Source organism: Lygodium microphyllum, chromosome 6 (assembly GCF_053477565.2).
Source record: "Lygodium microphyllum isolate KBCC chromosome 6, Lygodium_microphyllum_v1.1.10, whole genome shotgun sequence".
Lineage (NCBI taxonomy): Eukaryota > Viridiplantae > Streptophyta > Polypodiopsida > Schizaeales > Lygodiaceae > Lygodium > Lygodium microphyllum.
The window spans coordinates 126,660,824-126,683,647 of NC_141140.1; the positions used below are offsets into that span (position 1 = coordinate 126,660,824).

The 22,824-nt window shown below is 44.2% G+C and overlaps 1 protein-coding gene across 5 annotated transcripts in view; it reads right to left on the reverse strand.

The window, feature by feature from the left end:
* Window positions 1–22,824, reverse strand: part of LOC148035097 (FAD-dependent monooxygenase penM-like) — a 224,714-nt gene that overhangs the window by 97,112 nt on the left and 104,778 nt on the right. For 4 of the 5 annotated variants that reach the window (XR_015691155.1, XM_087680055.1, XM_087680059.1 and 1 more), the window contains exon 4: window positions 18,706–18,762. The exons of the other annotated variant lie outside the window; for it this stretch is intronic. Coding sequence is in view for 3 of the 4 variants with exons in the window: in XM_087680055.1 (XP_087536181.1) it covers window positions 18,706–18,762 (57 nt within the window). In the remaining variant the exon portion in view is untranslated. The remainder of the gene's footprint in view (window positions 1–18,705; window positions 18,763–22,824) is intronic. 5 annotated transcript variants of the gene reach the window in all.

A 22,824-nucleotide genomic window follows, 5' to 3' on the forward strand; every position in this document is an offset into this window, starting at 1 on the left:
AGTCCTCTCTTCTTTGCCCTGGCGACTCACCCGGTTCTTTCAATGTTATCTTCAATGGCGGCTTCTGGTCAACTGGCTGGATTGTCTCTTCCTTTGGGACAGCACTTCATTAGCCAATCTCTGGCTGATGATAGCTTTATGATTTTTCGTGCGGACAAGGACAACATTCGCAAGGCATTAGATGTTTGGACGCTCTTTGGTCATGCTTCTGGTCTTCGCATCAATGCCTTCAAATCAGCCATTCTCAGTTGCACGGAGTCTGATTTACAGTCATTGGGCTGGCAGGGTCAGGTTGTTTCCCGTGGCTCCATTGTCAGGCATCTTGGATACCCATTGGGGGTTGATGTTCGGCCAAAGGAACTACTGGAGTGGATTTCACACAAACTGGCAGCTAAGTTTATGTATTGGAAGTCGCAAGCATGGCCATTCCATGTCCGCCTCAAAGTGGCTCAGACAATTATGCTGCCAATGCTCACATATTTCTTGCCATTGCTGCCGTGGACTCCTACTACTTTGAAGGCTCTCACTCGCCCATTCGTTTCATGTTATGAAAGAAGGGTTCATTGCACGCAGGTATTTCGTGGATTTCATGGTAACATACATGTACCCTCAAACGCCTGGGTGGCGGAGCTATTTTGGATGCTGAAACTCATATGTTGGCTCTTCGTTGGTCTCTTTTTTGCGCTATGTGTGTGGATCATCACCCGTCACAACAAGGAACATGGCTTTCAGGTAAAATTTCTCTCTCTTAGTTGACTATTAATCGGCTAACTTTCCTTTCCAATTACATGTACTTTGTCACACGCTAGACTTTATGCCTAGTGTTTAAGTATCGTAGATGGAGGATGCTCAAGGGTAAACGGTTGTGCCTTGATCAAGACATGTGTGAAAGTGCAGCTGTGGATGTTATTGTCATTTGTGAGGGCCGTGAGTCCCAATGTTGCAAATGGAGAATGATTGACACTTGAGTAAAATGCGCCAGGAAATTACAATGTTGATGCAGAATCCACCTGTTAGCTTCTATTTTAAACTAGATGGTAGGAAAAATCGAAGTTGAGCTGAGGATACTGTTACTTGCGGAAAGTGTGTGGCTTCACATATTTTAGAAATTGTAGAGTCTCTCTAAAAATCCCAATATCACAAGTTGTAATATCCAACACCTATAAATTTTTGGATTTTTTTTTTTAAATGGGGGATTTTAATATGTGTGTTGATCCTTCACAGTCCACATCAAAGTATTCGGTGATGGACGCTCCGGAAAGCCGTGCGTGGAATGCGTTTGCTCTTGCCGTACTTAAGCAAGATCTCTGGTCATGGCTACACCCTTCTTCTATAGGGTTTACTTTTCATTCTGCGCAATATACAACTACATGGTCGTGGTTGGACCGCATGTATATCATGTAGGATGATGCTTTTCTTCCTGAGATGCTCGAAATGAAAGTGTTGCAGCAATATGCCTTGTCGGACCATTTTCCTCTACAGCTTGAGATGCTTGTACAACCCATTGCACCTTTTAAGCAATTTTTGGATAGACTCCCTTTGCGTTTCAACTCGTCTTATTTGAAGCATTCAATCTTTCTAGGTTATATGCAGCAATTGATTGATAGAACTTTATTGGACTTCTCCTCTGAGGGAAATGCTTCTTTTGAACGATTGTTCTCTAATGTGCAACGGGTTGTTTGGCAATATGGGATCCATCATGCCTCTCTTTGTTGGCGGCGTCGACAAGCAGCGGAGGAATTACTGGCTTTGGTTCGTTCTCTATTGGTGGAAACTCTAGATGATGAATTTCTGCTGCCATTGGCTATGCGTTTGGCTGATCTTATTAAAGAGTTTCAGTTAAAATCTTATCAGCAAGCCAAATTGCAAAATTTGACTGAGAATTTGCAAGATAGTGCTTGTCAGACCATAAGTTCTTTCGAGCTCTCCATGCATCTCCTGCTCAAGAGGATATGACTAGACTCCAGGATGCAGAAGGTCAAATGGTCATTGATCCTTAGACTATTGTGAATTGATCCTTATAAGTCCCAGTTGGATAAATCTTTTGTACATATATGCATAGAAAGGATAAATCTTTACATATATGCATAGAAAGGATGCCTTCGGTACATATATGCATAGAAAGGATAAATATTTTGAGATGCCGTGTACAACTGTCATGGACCCCTCCAATTCAAAGCAAGCCGTGTAGCCAATTCAAATAAATTCAAATCTGCTTGGCTTTGGAACACTCTCTAATGGATAACCTAGAAAGTAGGGCGTGGTAGGCCTTCGCCATGGATGTTCTGAAACAAGATGTTTGGTCTTGGCTTTTTCCATTAGCTTTAGAATTTACCTTTCACTCGTCTCAATACTTGTCCATGTGGTCTTGCCTAGATCATATTTATGCTATGCATGAAGACTCCTTTTTACCATAAATCTTGGAGATGCGAGTCTTGCAGCACTATGTATTATCCAACCATTTCCCTTTGCACCTTGACATGATCAGGCAGCTGATGGGTGCTTTTGCTGGTCTCTAGAGTAGGCTTCCCTTGAGATTCAACTCTTCCTCTTTAAGTCATGTTGTTTTCAAGGGCTATATGATCCAGGTGTTGGAGAGGTTTTCATGTGATTTTCCACTGCAAGGATCGGACTCCTTCGATAGATTGATTTCAAATGTCCAGAAGGTGTCAAGAATATATAGGATCTATCACGCTTCACTTAATAGGCAGTGTTTGCATGTTGCAAAAGACATGTTAGCCTTGGTCCAATTATTGTTGGTCAACTTGACACATGATGATTTTCTGAATCTAATTGATAGTGTTTGAGACAATTCTTGTCAAACTCACAAATTCTTTCAGGCCTTGCATGCATCTCCAACATGAGAGAATTTGGTGAGATTGCAAGATGCAAAAGGTCACATGGTTACAGACCCCCAATCGAGTGTAAGTATGTGTCAGGAATACTTCGCAAACCTTTTGAGTTGTGACAGATATCTTCTCTGCAAATTGCATAAGCTTGTGCATCCTTTTTATACTTTGGTCTAAAGATCAAGTTCCCCAAGACATGCAAGGCTTCCTAGAAGTTGTATCCCTAAGGGCGAAGTTATGGATGTCTTATTGCATCTACTAAATGATAAAAGCCCCAGCTGGGATGGCATCATCAATGAATTCTTTGGCACCTATGCATTTCTTTTGGCAAAATGCTTGGCTGCCATGTGCCAACAAGTTTGGGCTTTGAGGACCATTTCTTTATTGTGGAAAGAAGGTATTGGCAAACCGTCTCCATAAACACTTGCCCAATCTTGTTTACCCTCACCAATATGGGTTTATTAAGGGCAAAAACATTCTTGATAATATCTTGAATGCATAGATGGCCATAGACTATACGGGGCACACGTGATAGGACGAGGTTCTGGTGCAATTGGACTTAGAAAATGCCTTTGATTTCTTAGAATGGTCTTTTGTTGCAGATCTCATGAAAGTTATGGGTTTTGGATCTCGCATGTCAAGGTTGATCTACACCATTAGTAATGAGTGCCACCTCCCATGCTATCCTAAATGGTGGAGTTACAAAGCCCTTTACCCTTGCACTATCGATCCGATAGGGCTGTCCTCTCAGCTCACTTTTCATTGCACTTGCTACTCACCCTATTCTTTCCATGCTATCACATCTTGTGGATATGGGGCAGTTAGTAGGTCTTTCTATACCTTTGCAATGATAGTTTGTTGGTCAAGAAACTTCGGAGAGTTTTGGATGTATGGGAATTATTAAAGCATGCATCACGCCTGTGAATCAATGCTACCAAATCTTCCCTTGTTGATTGCACCACCTCCAATTGTTAGATTTAGGATGGCACGTAAGTTTGTCCAACAAGGTGATATTGCAAGGCATCATTGTTACCCCTTGCGGATTGATGTGCAGCCAAAAGCTTTGCTGAAATGGATATTGCAAAAATTGGAAGACAAGTTTGGAAATCTCAAGCTTAGCCATTTCATGTGCGCCTTAAAGTAGCCTTGGACCAATGTTGCCTTGAAGGATCTTGCTCCGCACTTCCATTTCATGCTCTAGAATGTTGAAGATGGAGATGGTGTTGAGCTAAAATATGCATTACTTGCTGATTAGTCTCTTAAACAGCCCCAAAACACACAAAAAATGCTCTTTTAGAGTAAAACCCTAAAACGGGGAGTGGTTTGAGAGAGTTTAGTGGAAACCCTAAAACGGGGAGGGGTTTAAGAGAGTTTAGTGGAAACCCTAATTTTTGGGGCGCCCTTCCACATCTATAAATAGACAGCCTGCCCCCATGCAACCATTATCCTTGTTTGCAGGTTACACCAGCCCACACACCCTCTACTGTTGTTGGCACCCAGTTTCCAACCTGCAGCTTGTCTCCATCTACTGTCCAACCATATCATCAACTACAGCCACATTATCTTCAGCTTGTCCATTGTTGTAGGCGAAAGCTCTCAGTTACTGGCGACTCCTCTAGACTGTCCCAGATTGCTATTCAGCTTGCTGTCCATCATCTCCAGGGTCAGCCAGCCTGCGTTTTCAGCATTGCAGGCCCTAACACTCTTAGACACTGTTTCAGCCTCCTGTTTATAGCAGACTGCATAGTTTCCAACCTTCGATTGGTGGTACATTGCTACGTTTACTAGTTTCCAGTCTCCAGACTGCTCTGTTTTGGTGACCAGCCTGCTGTCATTCACTATTCAGCACTCCTACACTTTGACTGGTGGTCACAGACTTGGGATCCGTCTTCCATGGACGTCACACTCCGACATTGCTCTGCCCTTGAGCACATTGTAGACTCTTACATTCATTTACAGCATTCATTCACTTTAGAGTTGTGTTCTCTCTCTCCCTTCTTCTGTTTGTGTTTGAGTTTTTGAGTTTTGCGTTTAGGGATTGAGTTTTGCCCTCTGTGTCTGTGTCTGTCTCTTTGTATTTCTGTCGTGGTCGTACACTCTGTGTGTCCTCAATGCAAACCCTAGCAGTTTCCTTCACATGGTATCAGAGTCGGTGCTCTTGTAAAGAGTATCCTGCGGATATTGTGGAAAGCTAGTCTTTGTGTGAGGCACACAATACGACTCGTAACCGAATCACAATGTCCTAGACACCTTCTCCAGTTCCTATGATGTCTTATTAGGCTTCTCCATCATTGGAGGACGGCACTCCACCTTCACCAAATTTCACTAACATGACAGAGGAGGACTTTGAGGAGTACCAACACAACAAGTATGGTGATGTTTACACCCCTCCTACTAGTTTTGCTACCACATCCGGACCGGTTGTTGGTGAGGCTGGCCACCTCTCCGATCATGGAGGATATACGGCATTTAGAACGTCTGGTGATCCATCTTCATCATCTCAGCCAGGTCCAATGTCACGTTTGTACAATTCTTTTGTTTTGATCCGGATGGCTTTGCGTATGTGAACTTCAATAGAGGGGGCTCATGAAGCAGACGAAATTCAAGTATATCTACAACTTCTGTTTCATTTGAGCATATCACACACACTTTTCACTTCCCTCCCATCCCACCCTCTTCTATATCACACCTCTCATCATCTTTCCAAAACCTTGGATTACACTCCACATCTGCATTGTCAGATGGGAGAGGATCGAGGTGCAGCTGAAGTGCAGTAGACAGTGTGAGAGTGAGAGACAGAGTTGAGCACGACACCCAATGCAATAGTACTGAATAGAGTGTAAGCTGAAAGTACTAATGATAACCCTTATACCTTAGGGTTATAAGGGGCTGTTCACACCCGAACACAGTAAGTGCCCGTAAGTGTGCACCACAAGCACATACAAAATAGTACACATAATCTGGGGGAAAAAACCTCTCCTACCGAGAGTAAAAAGTGCCCCAGTGTCCTAGTGATTACCCGCACACTCCCATATGAGCGTAGGCGTAAGTAAGGCGTGTGAGATACCCAACATGCATCACACACCCTAGGGGTTGGATCTTCCATCTTTGCTCCTAGCACCTTTTCCTTCTCCACCCCATTCTCTACCTCTTTGCACCATGGTACTTCGTTAGGGTGAATGCCACCCTTTAACATAGTGCCTCTCGCCTTTCAGCACATGAGCACACCCATAACTCTTGGGACGACTGTGATGGGCATCCCCCTCACTATCCCCAGCTTCACATCTCCCATGACTACTCGTACGCAGGGGTTTCCATCCTCAGCTTATGGTGCATCTTCACACTCTCCTTAGGTTACACCTACGCAGGGATTCCCATCGTCTGCTCACCGTGTTCCCGTCCCACCTCCTTGGGTTCCTCATGTGGCTACCATACCCATGCCTAGTCAACCCATCCCTACATATGGATCCACCTTGCACACTACACGCATGCTTGGTGGGCACTCTGGGGCCCATTCCCAAGTGTACTCCACTTCCCCATCCTACCCGCACTACACTTTTTCACACTGTCCATCTCCGAGCACTACCACTCCTGTTGCAACGGCCAAGAATGCCTTCACAGATGAGACAAGTTTTAACGAGTCAAATTTCACCACTTGGTCTAATTTCATGCAACAAGTGCTCGAGTCTCAGGGTCTTTGGGACCTCGTCCTTGGTCTAGAGCCTATGCCTGACCCTCGACTAGCTCACCCTGATTACATCCGTCAATGGAGAGCCCACAATGCCACAGCCAATGTTGAGCTGATGTAGGGATTGCTTCCTGAGTTTCACTCTTAGTTGCAGCACTTCCTGCTCGCATCAGAGCGTTGGAGTCACCTTCTCGACCGCTATGCGGCTCGTGATCGTAGTCGGCGCATCAATCTCGACTTTGAGCTTCAAGAGTTTCATTTTAAGGTAGGGGATGATCTGAAAGTCAAGCTGGCTGAATACAGGCGGGTTACTTTGCCGAGTTCGCCACTACTAGCTCTCCAAAGTCAGATGACGATTAGGTTACATTCTTCTTGAATAAGTTGCCTGACAAGCACTTCAATTTCATTCAAAACATCATCTACCAACCTAGATTGCCAACCTTCTACGAGTTTGAGTGCCAGTTCTTGCGTTACGCGAGGCTGTATGATCAAGTCCACAAAAAATCCTCATCACAGCCTTATTCTAGCAAGAGGGGGTTGGTTGCCTCTTCTTCGAGAGGGACAACCACTAGTGGCAAGGACTCGCTAGATGCAAAGGCAAGCCAATCAAAGGGTGACTTCTCTTCCTTAGATGGAACCAAAGAATCTAGACCTATTTGGCAGCAACTCCCTAAGCAAAACAGGTTTTGCACACATTTTCAGAGAGCAGGCCATATGAACTAGGAGTGTCGCTCTAAGGCCCAAGGTCTTCCACCTAAAAAGCCTCAGTAGACCGCCGCAAGACTGCACAGTCGAGTGGGGCTACGCCCTCCGCTCTTGCTTCATCTGCTCCTTCAGCACTCGTTGCTGCTGTTGGACATGTGGCTCGAGTACAGCCTCGGCGGCCCATCTCTTTCACTCCCCACGAGGGATTGGCTGATTGGTCTGCAAGTTCATGCATCCATCTCACCTTCCTCTCCACTTGAAACCAGCCCTCCTTCTCGGATAGGATGGTTTAACCTGATTAAGGACTTAATTATAGCAATTAGCAAATGAACATAAACTGAAATGCTCACTTTACCTTCATAAACTTGGACATTGGACACCCTGTTGGCCCCAAAACTGGCGCCCCTTTCGGTATTTCTTTAATTTCAATTGTTGATGGATAAATTACAATCCGAGATTTCACGATCTCCTTGGCTGATTCAAAAGCCCCTTGCTATTCCAATAATCAACAAAGCATTCGGGCAAATTGCCCCTTGATTTTCACCCACGACTTGCTCTAATGGAACCCCAATTGGTCAAATGCTGCCCCAAATTCACAATAGATGGGCTGGCATCTGAAATCCTCACAATTCCACGAATTTCTAGTGTTGATTTCAGTGTAGAATGCCTTTGACTGATGGCACGGGTCCCAAGGTGGCTGCTAAACCCTAATTACTGCTGTAATTTAGGGTTTACAGCAATAAACTCCTTGCTGTCCACCAAATTTGGCTGTACTCTGCTACCAATGGCTGAGAATTATTGAGAATGCTTGAGCATGGACTGGAGGAGATGACACAATGCTGTAGAGAGAGAGAAAATCAGCTGAAATGTATCTTTTGATTTGTAGCTCTGATGACAAATCTGATGGTACCAACAGCTTCAAAAGGGAGGTAAAACACTAGCTCTACTGGCGAGCCCTCCTCTCCTACCGCCGCCTCTCTTGAGGCGGAAGAGAAAACCTGCTGCATCCTGTCCTGTCGCGGTGCGCGATCAGTTAAAGCCAAATCTGATCACCTCCTCTCCCTCCACCAAGCTCAGAATAGCTGCAAATCAACTTCCACAACCCTCCAACAGCCTTCTCCCTAGTTGCATGGGAAAGTTTTGTCAAATGGCAACCTTCCTAATGCACTTTCAGCAATTAAATTAATTTTTTAGAATTAATTAATTTTGAAAATTAATTTCAGCTCTTTTGACCCTGTCGAAAATTAAACATGCCCATCTGTAATGAAATTGGCTAGGCCATTTGCAACTTGGAGTGGTTCCCAATCTTTGTTGACCCTTAGACTAGCATTAATTAATTGATTAATGCTAGTCCCTAGTATCACCATTGACACTTAATGGCCAAACAATTGTCCTAGGGTCCAATCTGGCACAACTGACCACCAAAACCCAGTTGGCATAACTTAACACAACTTTTGCCTTTAACACCCACTGCATCCTCGGGGTCCTTTGCCTGTTCCCATGAAATAACTGGCATGTGCATCACATGTGCTAAACAACCTTGCATATTTGATTAATAACTTAATCAAATGTTACTAGCAAGATTAAAGTATCTCAAAATTTCACGTCCCCGTGACACCACCTCATCAAGCATTCCCTTGGCAGAGCGCTGCTACTGGACATACATGATGGTAGCCACCTTCTTCGATTTGCATGTCTCTAGGTCCTTTCGGATACTCTAGGTAAACAGCCCCAAAACACACTAAAAATGCACTTTTAGAGTAAAACCCTAAAACGGGGAGCGGTTCCAGAGAGTTCAGTGGAAACCCTAAAACAAGGAGCGGTTCGAGAGAGTTTAGTGGAAACCCTAATTTTTGGGTCGCCCTTCCACATCTATAAATAGACAGGTTGTCCCCATTCAGCCATTATCCTTGTTTGCAGGTTACACCAATCCACACACCCTCTGCTAATGTTGGCGCCCAGTTTCCCACCTGTCCCAGATTGCTGTTCAGCCTGCTATCCATCATCTCCAGGGTTAGCCAGCCTGTGTTTTCAGCATTGCAGGCCTTGACACTCTTAGACACTGTTTCAGCCTCCTGTTTGCAGCAGACTGCACAGTTTTCAGCCTCCGATCGGTGGTACACTGCTGCGTTTACTAGTTTCCAGTCTCCAGATTGCTCCATTTTGGTGACCAACCTGCTGCATTCACTATTCAGCACTCCTACACTCCGAGTGGTGGTCACAGACTTGGGATCCGTCTTCGGTGGATGTCACACTCCGACATTGCTCTGCCCTTGAGCACATTGTAGACTCTTACATTCATTTACAGCATTCATTCACTTTAGAGTTGTGTTCTCTCTCTCCCTTCTTCTGTTTGTGTTTGAGTTTCTGTGTTTGAGTTTTGAGTTTTGCGTTTAGGGTTTGAGTTTTGCCCTCTGTGTCTGTATCTGTCTCTTTGTATTTCTGTTGTGGTCGTACACTCTATGTGTTCTCAGTGCAAACCCTAGCAGTTTCCTTCACAAATGGCATCCATTCGCTCAAAATGGAGTGAACAGTAGAGAGAGAGTGAGAGTGTTGACATAGCTCAAAACACATGATTCAATTCAAGTGTGTAAGTGAAAGTACAAAGTACAACGCTTAGACCTTAGGGTTGTATAAGTGCGTTAAGATGCGTTCATACGCGAAAGTGTGAAAAGTGCATTAAGTGATCGAGCTATGTAACATAAACACACAAAGAGAGAATAATGTGACTGGGGGAAAAAAACTCTCTTACGGAGAGTAAAAAGATGTGCCAGTGTCCTACTACGGATCACTGACACTGCTCTGTGAGGATAGGTGTGAGTAAAAGCCAACAAACTCCCTTGGAGTGAAAAGTGATCAACATAGAAGGATTATCCATCAAAGGAGATCAAATTTAAAGCATTGCGAAATGCTTCAAATATGTCGCGAGGAAGAGCTTCGATGAAGATGTCTGCCACATTGTTATTGGTAGGATAGTTGACACAGTTGATATTCCCTGCATGTAGCCCTCTCTCTGACAAAGTGATAATATATCTCTATGTGTTTCATGTGCGCATGAAACAATGGGTTCTATGCCATTGCAATAGCACTCTGACTGTCAATAAACAAAGAAGTAGGCTCCATGATAGATACATCAAGATCAGCCAACAAACATCTCAACCATACCATTTAACTATAGTAGTTGAAAGTTGCCTTGTATTTAGCTTCACAAGATGATTGTACAACAGTGGATTGTTTCTTGCAAAGCCAAGAAATGCAAGATGAGCCAAAAAAGAAACAGTTTCCACTTATAGAGTGACGTGAATCAAAATCACCAACCCAATCAGAATCACTGTAAGCATGTAATTGTAGTGGTCCCCCCTTGGCATAAAGCAATCCAAGAGTCCTAGTACCCTGCAAGTGATGAAAAACATGTTTCACAACTTGCCAATGCGACATGTGTGGGCCGTGCATATATATGCTTAGGCTGAAACTGCAAATTGAATATTTAGCCTTGTGTTGCACAAATAAATGAGACATCCAACTGTTGGAGCATATGTATGAATGTTAAACAGATCATTATCATCATGCAAAGACAGCTTGAGTGCAGTCTCCATCCGTGTGCTTTTTGGCTTGCAATCCTAGAAGCCAAATCTCTCAAGCAGTTTACCAATATATCCAGACTGTGAAAATCCAATGCCTCTAGCATCATAAATAAACTAAATGCCCAAATAGTAATGCAAAGGCCCCAAATTTGACATTTCAAAAGTTTGATGCAAATTTTTCCTGAATGCTGAAATTTGATTAGCATGTGTCCCTATGAGCAGAAGATCATCCACATAAAGATAAATGACCAGCAAAGATCTCCTCTCTTTGCATATGTAAAGAGTAGACTCTGACGGGCTGTTAATGAACCCTTAGCTGAGGAAAAAAGCATCAATTTTTACATACCAAGCTCGTTGAGCTTGCTTCAAACCATACAAAGCCTTTTTCACCTTGCATGCCAAGTGTTCGGATCCTTCAACTGCAAAACCCATGAGCTGCTGAACATACACTTCTTCTTGAAGTTCCCCATGTGAAAATGCAGTTTTAATATCAAGTTGGTGCACAATCCAACCATGAGCAAATGTCTCCTCATAATCAATGCCTTTCTTTTGCACATAGCCTTTTGCCACAAGTCTGGCTTTGTACTTATCAATGGATCCATCCGCTTTTAGTTTCAACTTATAGACCCATTTAGTACCAATGGCTTTCTTTCCAACAAGCAATGTCACTAAATCCCATGTTTGATTCTTCATGATAGAATCAAATTCAGCTTGCATTGTTGCCATCCAATGCACACTCGGTTGTGCATCCTCAAAAGAATTAGGCTTCTCATCATCAAGTCTATGTGTTGCCATAACAAACTCCATTGTATTAGCATGATCATGCAAACGTGCTTGTCTTCTAGTACAACTAGCAAGAGGAGCATCCAAATGACTTTCTTTTAAAATCTGTAAGTACCATCTAGGCATTTGTCTAGCCTCCTGATTATGTACATGCTTCCGATGAACCTCAAGTTGAGCATCTTGCTGAATATTTAGATCAGCCATTGGCTGAATTTCTGCATTGTTTAATGGAGTAGCTAGTTGAACACTTTGTTCATTTAATGAAGCTCTAGTTGTATCACCTAAAGAAATAGGCAACGACTCTTTAAACACATCATTTGCAGCCTGATATGTGTCAAAACCAGCAAGAGATAATTCTAATATTTTCATCAAAAATCATATCCCTACTGACAAAGACTTTCTTGGAAACAAGATCATACAATCTGTACCCTTTGCATTCACTGCTCTACCCATAAATATGCACTTGACAGCCTTATTGCCTAACTTCTTTCTCAATACTTTGAGAATATGAGCATATGTAAGACACCCAGAAGTATGAATGTGGCTAACTGAAGGTTTGTAGCTATTCCTAGCCTCAAAAGGTGTGATACTATTTAATGCCTTGGTAGGGCACCTATTCAAAATGTGACAAGCACACATAACTGCTTTCATCCAAAAACCATGTGGCAGATTTTTAGCTTTCAACATACATCTGGCCATCTCCATGAGTGATCAATTCTTTCTTTATGCAACCCCATTTTGCTTTGGAGTATATGCAGCACTATACTGATGTGCAATGCCTTTTTGCTTTAAAAATATATTCAGCAAAGAAGATATGTATTCCTCTGGTCCGAACGGAGAGTCTTAATCCGATAGCCAGATTGGTTTTCCACAAGTACAATAAAGCCAAAAAATGTATCATACACTTTTTACTTTTTCACCAATGAATAGATCCAACAAAAGCAAGTAACATCATCAATGAAGGTGATGAAATAATAACATCTACCCAATGACTTTGTTTGCATAGGTCCACATACATCCGAATGCACAATCTGCAACCTGGCCGTTGCCTTAAAAGCAACATCACGAGGAAAAGAGAACCGATGCATTTTTTCCAATATGCATCCCTCACAAATTTGCTCAGGAGGTCTCTCCAAAAGAGGTAAACCATCTAACATCTGAGTACACTGCATAAGCATCGAATTGTTGTAGTTAATATGCCTCATGCGAGCATGCCATAACTTTGTTTGTGACATAGTAGGAGTAATAGTAGATACCAAATAGACTAATTGATCAATCGAATGAGCATCTAACTCATAGAGTCCATGACATAATGTGCTAGTCAATAACAAAGTCAAAAATTCCTTATCCCTGACCATGCATTTGTCATCACCAAATGTGGCTTGCATTCCATACTTTGCTAAATAAGAAATGGACAAGAAATTTTTATTTATCCTTGGCACATATAATGCATCTTGCAAACGGAGAGTAGAGCCATCAATGGCTTTCTAAACAATCTCTCCAACACCTCTAACAGATTTTTCAACAAGAGCTACAACAATGGAGGTAAACATATCCTTATGGGATGTAATGTGCTTAGAAGCACCACTATCAAAGAACCAAGTGCTAGCATCCTCTGTAAAGCTCAATGCTCTATTTGCCAAAGAAGAATCATAACTGTAAGTGTACAAACAGTAGTCACAATCAACAACAAACGACACGGACCTTGTAGCAGTAGTAGCATAAGGTGCATAAAAAACAGACATCCCAAACTCCTCCTCCGTGGCAATGCATTTCTTGCATTCTCTGATATAGTGACCTAGCTTTTTACAATTATGGCTCTTGCCCTTTTTAGCTTGCGTGCCCCGCTACTTCTTGTTGCTCTATGAAGTGCCTATACTTCTAAAACTCTGCGGAGAATTCCTAGACTGATTGCCCTTTCCCTTTTGTCCTGCCATAAAAGCATGTTCAAAGGCTACAACATCCTCTTCCTTGTTTGCTCTTCTTCAAGTAGCAAATTAACCAACTGAAGAAAGGTAAGTGGCTGTGGAGAAATTCTCATTGTGAGATTCAAGGCCATGTGAAAGGCCAAATAAGAAGGTGGCAAGGAATTCAAAGTAGTAGAGATCATCTGTGTATCAAAATAATACTCATTTACATTCATCAACTACTCACGTAAGTCCTGAATTTTGTTAAGACGATCTTGCATAGCATCACCTTCATCCATCATCACTTCAAGCTCCTTTTACAAGAAATAAATACGTGTCTCATTTTCCAGCAAACATATGCTTAAGTGTAAGCCATGCTACTCGTGAAGAATTAATAGATAGTATATGCAAGATTATGGACTGTTGAACTGCCAATGCAATGAGTGACAATGCTTGGGCCTCCTGAGTGTCCCAAGCCTTTTGTGTAGCTTTTCTTTGGGAAACTGACTGGAGTTGGCATGTGACCATGTCCTCCTTGGGGAGGAGCTGCAAGAGCCACAACTCAGGATGGACTTCTTCGCCACTAACATACTCCCAAAGGTTTTTAGCAATGAGCACATTCTTCATCATGAAGGACCATAGAGAATAGTTATTGCCATCCAATATAGCTATCCTCTTTAGATACATAAGTGAATATATCACTTTGTCCTTGATTGGCCATGAGAAATGTCACTCTTCCAAAAAGTACGAAAGCAAGAACCAAAGCCGGAATAACCTGGACATCTTCAAATTTCCAGAAATTACAGCAAACACCAAGCTCTAATTAACAAACTGTGTCGTACTTGATCACAACTATCCAATGTGCTGAAATTTCCACAGATTTCAGCGAGTAGCATGCTGTCCAATGCATGAACAGTGCTCACTAGCATTGAAAACACAAAAGCCCCAAAATTTGACCATCAGACATCCACAATTTCAGTCAATTTCAGACTGAGCCTTCAATACATGTGTCAATGTCTGCCAAACATGCAAAAGCCCCAAATTTTCTCACTCGAATTCCAATAAATTTTTGTAATGTGTACCCAAAAGCACTTTCTAGAGCGGAAATGCACCTTTCTAGCAAAAGCCCCCTACTACAGCTCTGATTTCCCAAATAAAAATAATAAAGTATACCTATCACCTCCAAGACGAGATGAAGACAAACCGAATTCAAGTCGGCGGGAGTATGAAGAAGACTACCCAGGCTGGTAGGCGGTGAGCCGAGGATTTCGTAGAGCTAGTGGTGGAGCTAGAGGACTTAGCAGAGCTACGCGGCAGCTGTTGGGTGGTAGTGGAACTGACTGGCATTGGCACGACTAGACATGCACTGGGTTTAGGGTTTAGGGCATTGGCAAGACTAGTCGGGGGCAACTGGCGGCTAATGCTCTAGCTGGTAGAGAGCTTGACGAACCTTGAGTTGAGTTGATGGGGAGCTTAGCGAATCTCGAAGCTCTGATACCAAATGTTGAAGATGGAGATGGAAACTATCAGCTCAAAATAGAGTGAATAGTAGAGAGTGAGAGTGTTGACACTCGACACATGATTCAATTCAAGTGTGTAAGTGAAAGTACAAAGTACAATCCTTAGACCTTAGGGTTGTGTAAGTACCTTAAGGTCACACCCAAAAGTGTGTAAAGTCCGTTAAGTGACCAAATTGTGTAACATAAACACACAAATAGTAAATAATGTGACTGGGGGAAAAAAAATCTCTTACGGAGAGTAGAAAAGTGCCCCAATGTCCTATTGTGAATCACCACGGCACTCCTTTGTGAGAGTAGGCTTGAGTCAAAGCAAACATAGAAGAAAGATTTTATGCAAGCACGTATATCTTGGATATCATGAAGTCATATTTGCATCTCGAAATCCATGGGAGGTGGAGTTGTTTTGGATGTGTGGACCCATATGACAACCCTTCATTGGTCACTGTTTCGGGCTCTGTGTATTGGTCAACAACCCTAGACGCTTATTGCTCATGCTTTTCTTCAGAAACAGAGTCTTTGGCATGGCAATACAAGGATTCAGGGTTCCCAGTGGCATGTGGTCTTCATGGAAAATTGCCCTTTCCAAGGTCCGTTAGCATCCCTCAGAGGATAGACAGGCAACTACTTCATTGCCAATGGAAATTCTAGTGGTGTCTCCTATTCTTTCTTGGGAAGGAAAATCCAAGGTGAGACCTAAGTTTAATCGCATGGCTTGACCTCAATGGTATTGGTTGATGCCACCCTTTTGCCCCCGAAGCCCCCTGATGTCCTTTTGCATCATCAAAAGAGTCTATTGGGTTCCTCCTGGCTACAATGATCTTTAGTGTAGAGTCTCTGATCTCTGGTAGGACTGGCACCCCTTTCCTGTCCTAGATGCTGAGTGCCCTTTGCAAGACTGGGGTCTTGTAGGGCGTTTGACCCTTTGGTCATCTTCGATTAATCAAATTTATCATTTCATAATTAGAGACCACACATAGTTGACTAGCAAAGCAAATACTCTTTGGGGATTGCACAAATCTAAAGCCTAGTGGAAATTGACAATTATGGAGGGATGGATCAATAAGAGAAGGATTTCCAATGGTTGCTTCTTCTTTTGTTAGACGTCAGTTGAAATCCCCTGCCATCAATTCCTTACTTGCCCAGTGGCATGGAAGGTTTGGTCACTACTATTGGCCATTCGGTTCCGAGTGGTTGGGATATCGATGCTTCCAAAGGGCTAGGTCTTTGGACATCCCAAGTTTCTGGACACCGTGCCAGCTGATATGAAAGTGCTCTTCCTTTCTTATGCTTTTGGGGTTGTTGGCAATATGGACTATGAGGAATGCATTCATATTTGATGCTTCATCAGGCATGCACAGTCATATAGTCTGCTTGAAAGGACTTCTTCATTGGCAAGTTGACGCCCTAGGAGAGTCAAGTGGGATTTGCTAGGAGGAGGCTCTGCAAGTGAGAGAGCTAGGTTGCAAGGGGGAGAAGGCTTTGCATTGGGACATGGCAACCATCCAACACCTGCTACAAGACTCCACTGGAAATCATATCTTTCAGATGCAAAAGATGCATGTGTGAGATACCTTAGTGAGCATAGAGGATATGAGCTGAACGTTTTTTTCCCGCACCTTTACTGCTTTTCAGGCATGAAAAAGAGACGGTATGTGTAGAGAGTTCTTCCAGGTGCCTTGGACCACCAGCATCAGTGGGACCATGGCCTTCAGGATCAGTATGGGAGAGTACGATCTTGGCTAGAGAAGGTGCTGGAGTTGGCCACTGACTTCTGTAGACATCTGTTCCACTAGGACCAGATCTCATCTGGAGTGTTCCATTGCAGAGAACATGTGTGGGAATGCATCCCCTCCCTGGTCATTGACACAATGGGGCAAGCCCCTCCTTGCACCCTTCATGGCGTAGGAGATGCTCCAAGCTTCTGAGATACAGGATAGGCAAAAGTACCCAGGAGATGATGGACCCTCTAGGGCCTTCATTTTCACATTCTAGGAGGTGAAGGGCCCTCTACTGATGGCCTTTCAAAGAAACTTCAGCTCTGGTGGATGCTGGGTAGTATGTCTTCTGGCCTTGTTTGCCTCCCCCCAAAAGGTAGGACTGCCAATCAGAGCTGATTCAGTGGTGCACGATCTACTTCTTGTCAGCCGCCTATAAAGCACTAGCAAAGAGGATCAGCAGCAGACTTCAACCCCTCCTACCAGACATCATTCATGACACTCAGACAGGTCACGTCCAAGATTGAAGTATCCTACACAACATATTCACCTTCTTTGAGGCCACAGAAGTGGGCCCATCAATATAGGCACAAGCTTGCACTGCTTCTTCTGAACTTTGAGTAGCCTATGCCAGGGTTGATTGGAACTTTCTGGAGGGTAGCACAGATCGGCTAGACTTTCCTTAGCTGTGGATCAGTGGGTTCTGGATGGCTGGCAGCATGGTGATGATAGGAGGGCAGAAAGGTGTGGAGTTCCACCTGGAGAGGTCAGTCAGAGATATTCCACTGGCTCCATATTTTTTCCTGCTCTCTGTGGAAGCAATCTCTTATCTTCTCTGCTCTCCAGTTAGTAGGTTGAGGGGCCTCAAGCTGCTTGTGCGAACAAAGACAGAGCTGCTAGATTCAGACTATGCAGACATCACAACCTTATATATTGAGGATGATGAGTTAATGTTGGAAAAGGTGAGATTGGCCTTGGAGGTGTTATGCACTACAAGAGTGAAGATCAACTAGTGCAAGTTAGTCAGTTTTCGTAGAGATTCAGAGTCTAGCACAAATTGCAAAGTTTACTTGGGTTTCAGATGGGTGAGTAGGGGACAAACAGTCAGATATCCCTGGTTTCAAGTGGACTCAACATCACAACAGCCCAACAGTCTGGACTCAGTACCCGTGTTAGAACCCATATGGATTTCATATATAGTCTCATGTTACTGATTCTCTTTGACTACATCTCTCTATTACACCATCTGATTTGAAGTTTCATGTGGAGGGCTCTAGGGATTCTTGAGCCAAAGTGGCTTGGCAAACCAAACATTGATGACTACTCAGAAGGATTGGGGATTATTCACCCAAAGTAACAAATTCAGAACCTCTTAGGCAAGTTCGTGGCCTCAGGACTCATGCCAGATGGGGAGACCTGGAAGCTGCTTCTCCAGGAGGGCTTCCAGACCTCGTCTTACATAAGAGTAGAGACCTTCTCTAAGGGGATTTTCACTATGGTACCAGCCACCCTCTCTAGATCTGGCAGCTTCTGCAAAAGGCACTTTAGCAAAGGCCCGTGTTGTAAGGAGAAGATTGATAGACAGCCAATCGTTTGGAATGGCAGGTCAAAGATAAAGATGACTTGCTCACAGCTTGGAGGATGTGCACACATTCAATGGGCTGGTTGTGAGGCTGGACCTGTCCCAAACTTTCAGCAATTGGATGAGGTTGGTACTAGTATATTCTTGGAACCCAAAGTATGAAAAATAATTGGCTATGGTTATTTGGTAAGAAAGCGAAATAAGGACCACGAGTAGCCGTATGTAGCCTACCTATGTTGATGCTATGTATCATTGAGGCAATGCTCAAACAGAAATGGTAAAAGACTATAACAGAAGTACAAAAGAGCAGCTTTTACAATGAAGGTGCATTATTAGGGTCTAATGGATGACAATTGCTAGCTTCACGATCACCTTCACTTCAATGGTTTCATCTTCTTTCTTCAAATGAACTATGGCACCATCTTCTTCCTGAAAAGCCCCACCAAAAGAAAAGACAAACAATTTGAAAAATGATTTTGGTACTAGCACTAAAGCTTAACTTAATGCCTCTTTACGAAAAAAGACCCCTATATGAAAAGATATGGTAGACCTTTGCAATTCAGAACTTGAATAGCACGTCCAAAACCATGAGATTTTTTGACAGCACCAAAAACACCATGCAAATTTTATAATTGTCTATACAGAGACTTGCCATCTTCTTTTCACTTTTTCTATCACATGATTAAATGAAATTAAAATAAAAATAAAAGGCAAACACGCACACACATATACAAATGCATGCATATCACTAAAGGCCAAAATGAACTATGATACCCAATTGTGGATTACAGTGAATCCATGGTATATCTTGTTATGGATAAAAGAAATTAACGAACAAGAAAGTGGACACATATATCTACAGAACAGCTCCTGGCACTTCCTATTATCAATAATATCTAGCATAGGGCTTCTATGAAGAGATCAGTACATCCATGATGGCATCTCCTGAGGTGAGGCTCTCCAAGAAAGACTAAGGGGGATGAAATATGATGACCCATCTACTCACAAAATCTTGCGGGCAACACCTATGCTGTAGGACTAGTCATCCTAGATGGTCCTCTATTTAGTTGGTCAGGCGGTGAAGCTGCTATTGGTGGTGGTGGGGCTATGGAGGAGAGGTGTGTGTTAGTGCTATTTAATGCCATGTGTACTTGCATGGCTAGCACTCAGGGTGGGGTTTGTGAATCTCGATTCTATGGAGCTTTTGACGATAAGAGTCCTAGGCATCTCTCATTGTGGAAGGCCATGATTCAACCATGAAAAAAGGCAATGGTAGTACCCTTGTATCTCATATTAGGCAAGACATCTTCATATGTAATGCTCCTTTGTCTCCATGATACCTCTAACATATCCTACCCTCTCATGCCCCTTCGAAGTATCTACCTATCTCAACTTTTTTTTTTTTTTTTTTTTTTTTTTGCAAATAAAGTGTGGCTAATTATATTACTTCAGAAAAAACCCAGAATTCAAAGAAGTGCTCATGCTCAACAAACTAGCTGGAGCTGATGCCAAGTCACAGATATATCAAGTATACAAGCCTCTCAAGGTGATCTAGGGGGGATGGGGGCAAGAAGCCATGGAGGGGGGGTGTATTGCCATCTGGGGCTGCCTGCCTACATCATGAAGAACAGATCCTGGCTGCCCCAAGTGTGCATGAAGTGAAAACAAAGCTCCTGACGAGCTCAAGGTCGCCCTGCATCTAATCCCATTGGCCGCGGAGGGAGTGGATGATGGAGGTCCAAAGCTCTGCCAAAGTCGCATGTACTGAAAGTCTCTCCCCGCCAAAAACCTCCTGATACCACGCCTTCCAGATGTGCCATCCAGAAAGACTCCCTACAATCTCCCATACCTCAGAGCGGTCTGTTGTGGGCTCCAGTACCTGGCGGATGGGTAGAGCCTCCAAGCCGACCACTGTGCATGACCCAGCCTCAATGATGAAGATCGTGTCCTGCATCCCAACCTCATACAAAAGGTGACAGCCCTGGCTGATTACCTGCCAACAGAAAGCTCCCCATGAGATACATCCAAGGCTGGGTGTTATACGGCGAAGAATGTGGCATGCTCCTCTCCACATGAGTTGCGCTACCTCACACGACCAAAGGCAGTGCTTTGGAGTTTCCAGAGATTGCTGTGGGTAGCGTTTACAATCTCCATCCGTTTGCATCTGGGCTAAATAACTTCCCACCACCAAGCCTCCATGTGCCAACAGCCATAAGAAATACGATACCCTCCTTGGCCTCCAGCTGTCCAATAGGCGGTGCCAGAAAATCCGCCGGAAAGCATCCGTGATGCTATACTCTGCCCAATACCTGCTATGCAAAGGCGCCCAGTCCATGTTCTCCTGCATCAATACGTGTCTGCCAATCCTCGCTGTGTACTCCAAGAACCTCGGTGGCTTCTTGGCGACTGCAATGGCCGGCCATAGCCACTCTCTAGGGTCCCACTCCAGCTCATCAAGTGGCTTGCTCTCCCATATCCAAAGGCGCCACTCCCGGAACTCCTCCAAGAACGCATAAGGGTCCAGACGCCATGTCTTCCCCTGAAGGCTAACCACCTAAATTCTCCTCCACAGAAGGACAACTATCCCTCATCCTGCTGCCCTCTGTCAAGAACCAGACGCCCCCCCTCTTGCACGGTGAAGAAAGTCCCATTGGGACGGCGCCCACTCTACCTGCCACCTGTAGGGGGATACTTATTGGTGAAAATCTAGCGGCCCTTACCTCGCCAGGCTCTATCGGCTCTTGTATCGAGGGGTCAAGCCACTCCTAAGGTATCGCAGCATCAATCTCCCTTCTCCTCAACTCAACTCCTCTCTGGCAACTTGATACCTGCTGCAACACCTCTTGGTCCGCCACCCTATACACCTCCCGCCATGTCCTGATGGTACAAGCCGGGTCAGCCTCCCAACCAACCCACTGGATGTGGGGGCACTTGCCAATCTGCACCCCCTCCCATGATCTCTCACATGGGGGTTCTAGATCATTGGCTGGCAGTCTATCTCCTCCTGGCAACCTAGGGGGCTCTGAATAAGGGCCTTACGGAGGCCCTACCATACACGAAGTAGGCTGCAGAGAAAGGAGGATCAGGGGGGTGTGATCTGGGCCGTCGTGAAGATCCATCTCAAGGACGGCCTCCAATCACCGCCAAGCCTCGGTCTACGCTCCTGGAGGCCCTCCTGCAATAGGCCCTTCCTTGTCTGCCCTCCTTGTGTGAAACCGTGGACTACTAGCTTGCTCAAAAGGGACAAACTCTGATACTCTGGATCTATGATCCCAAGCCCTCCTTCTGACCAATGCTGGATGATGGTTGCCCACACCACCTTGGCTCGGGAGTCCCTAGAATCGTCAGACCCGGTCCAGAGAAAATTCCGCACTAGGTGGCGAAGCTGAACTACACAAGACCAGGAAAAGCACCAACACGAGGCAATGTACCAGGCCGTCACTAGGAGGACCTGGCTAACCACTAGGGCTCGGCCCGCTAGAAAAAGGTGAGCAATACTCCAATAAGTCAGCTTCCGCCGAATAGAGTCGAGGCCTAGAAGAAATTACTGGGCAGGAATGATGTCAAGTCTCACCTGGAACCCTAGGTAACGGACGGTCTGCTCTCTTCACACCCATCTAAATCCCAAGTGGACACCCCACTCTGTGCTAGAGTCCGGATCCGTAAGAAAACCAACAGACTTTCGGTAGTTGATTTTCGCTCCCACTAGAGTGTAAAACACCTCAAGAGCTAGTCTCACTCTCTCCTACATTAGCCCATCATCCTCTATGTAGAGTGATGTTGTGAGATGGAAGGATCGAGGTGCAGCTGTGAGTTCAGTAGACAGTGTGAGAGTGAGAGACAGAGTGAAGCACGACACCCAAGAGAATAGACTGAAAGAGTGTGACCAAAAAGTACAAAGTACAACCCTTAAACTTAGGGTTGTAGGGGGTGTTCACACCCGACACACACTAAGTGCCCATAAGTGTGTAACATAAGCAAATACGACAATAAGACTATAAGTCTAGGGGAAAAAACCTCTCCTACCGAGAGTAAAAAGTGCCCCAGTGTCCTACTGATCACCGACACTCCCATATGAGCGTAGGCGTAAGTGAGGCGTGAGTCAAATACCCAACAACCCCCCCTGGAGTGAAGAGTGATCAAGAGTACAAGGATCATCCGCCACCAAAGGATATCAAATTTAAAGCATTGCGAAATGCTTCAAATTTGTCACGAGAAAGAGCTTTGGTGAAGATGTCTGCCACATTACTCGTGGTAGGACAATAGACAAGGCTGATATCACCTGCATGTAGCCTCTCTCTGACAAAGTGATAATGGATCTCAATGTGTTTCGTGCGGGCATGAAACACTGGGTTCCGTGCCACTGCAATGGCACTCTGACTGTCAGTGAACAAAGGAGTAGGCTCCGTAACAGATACATCCAAATCAGCTAGCAAGCGTCTAAGCCATACGCATTCAACTGTGGTAGTGAAAGTTACCTTGTATTCAGCT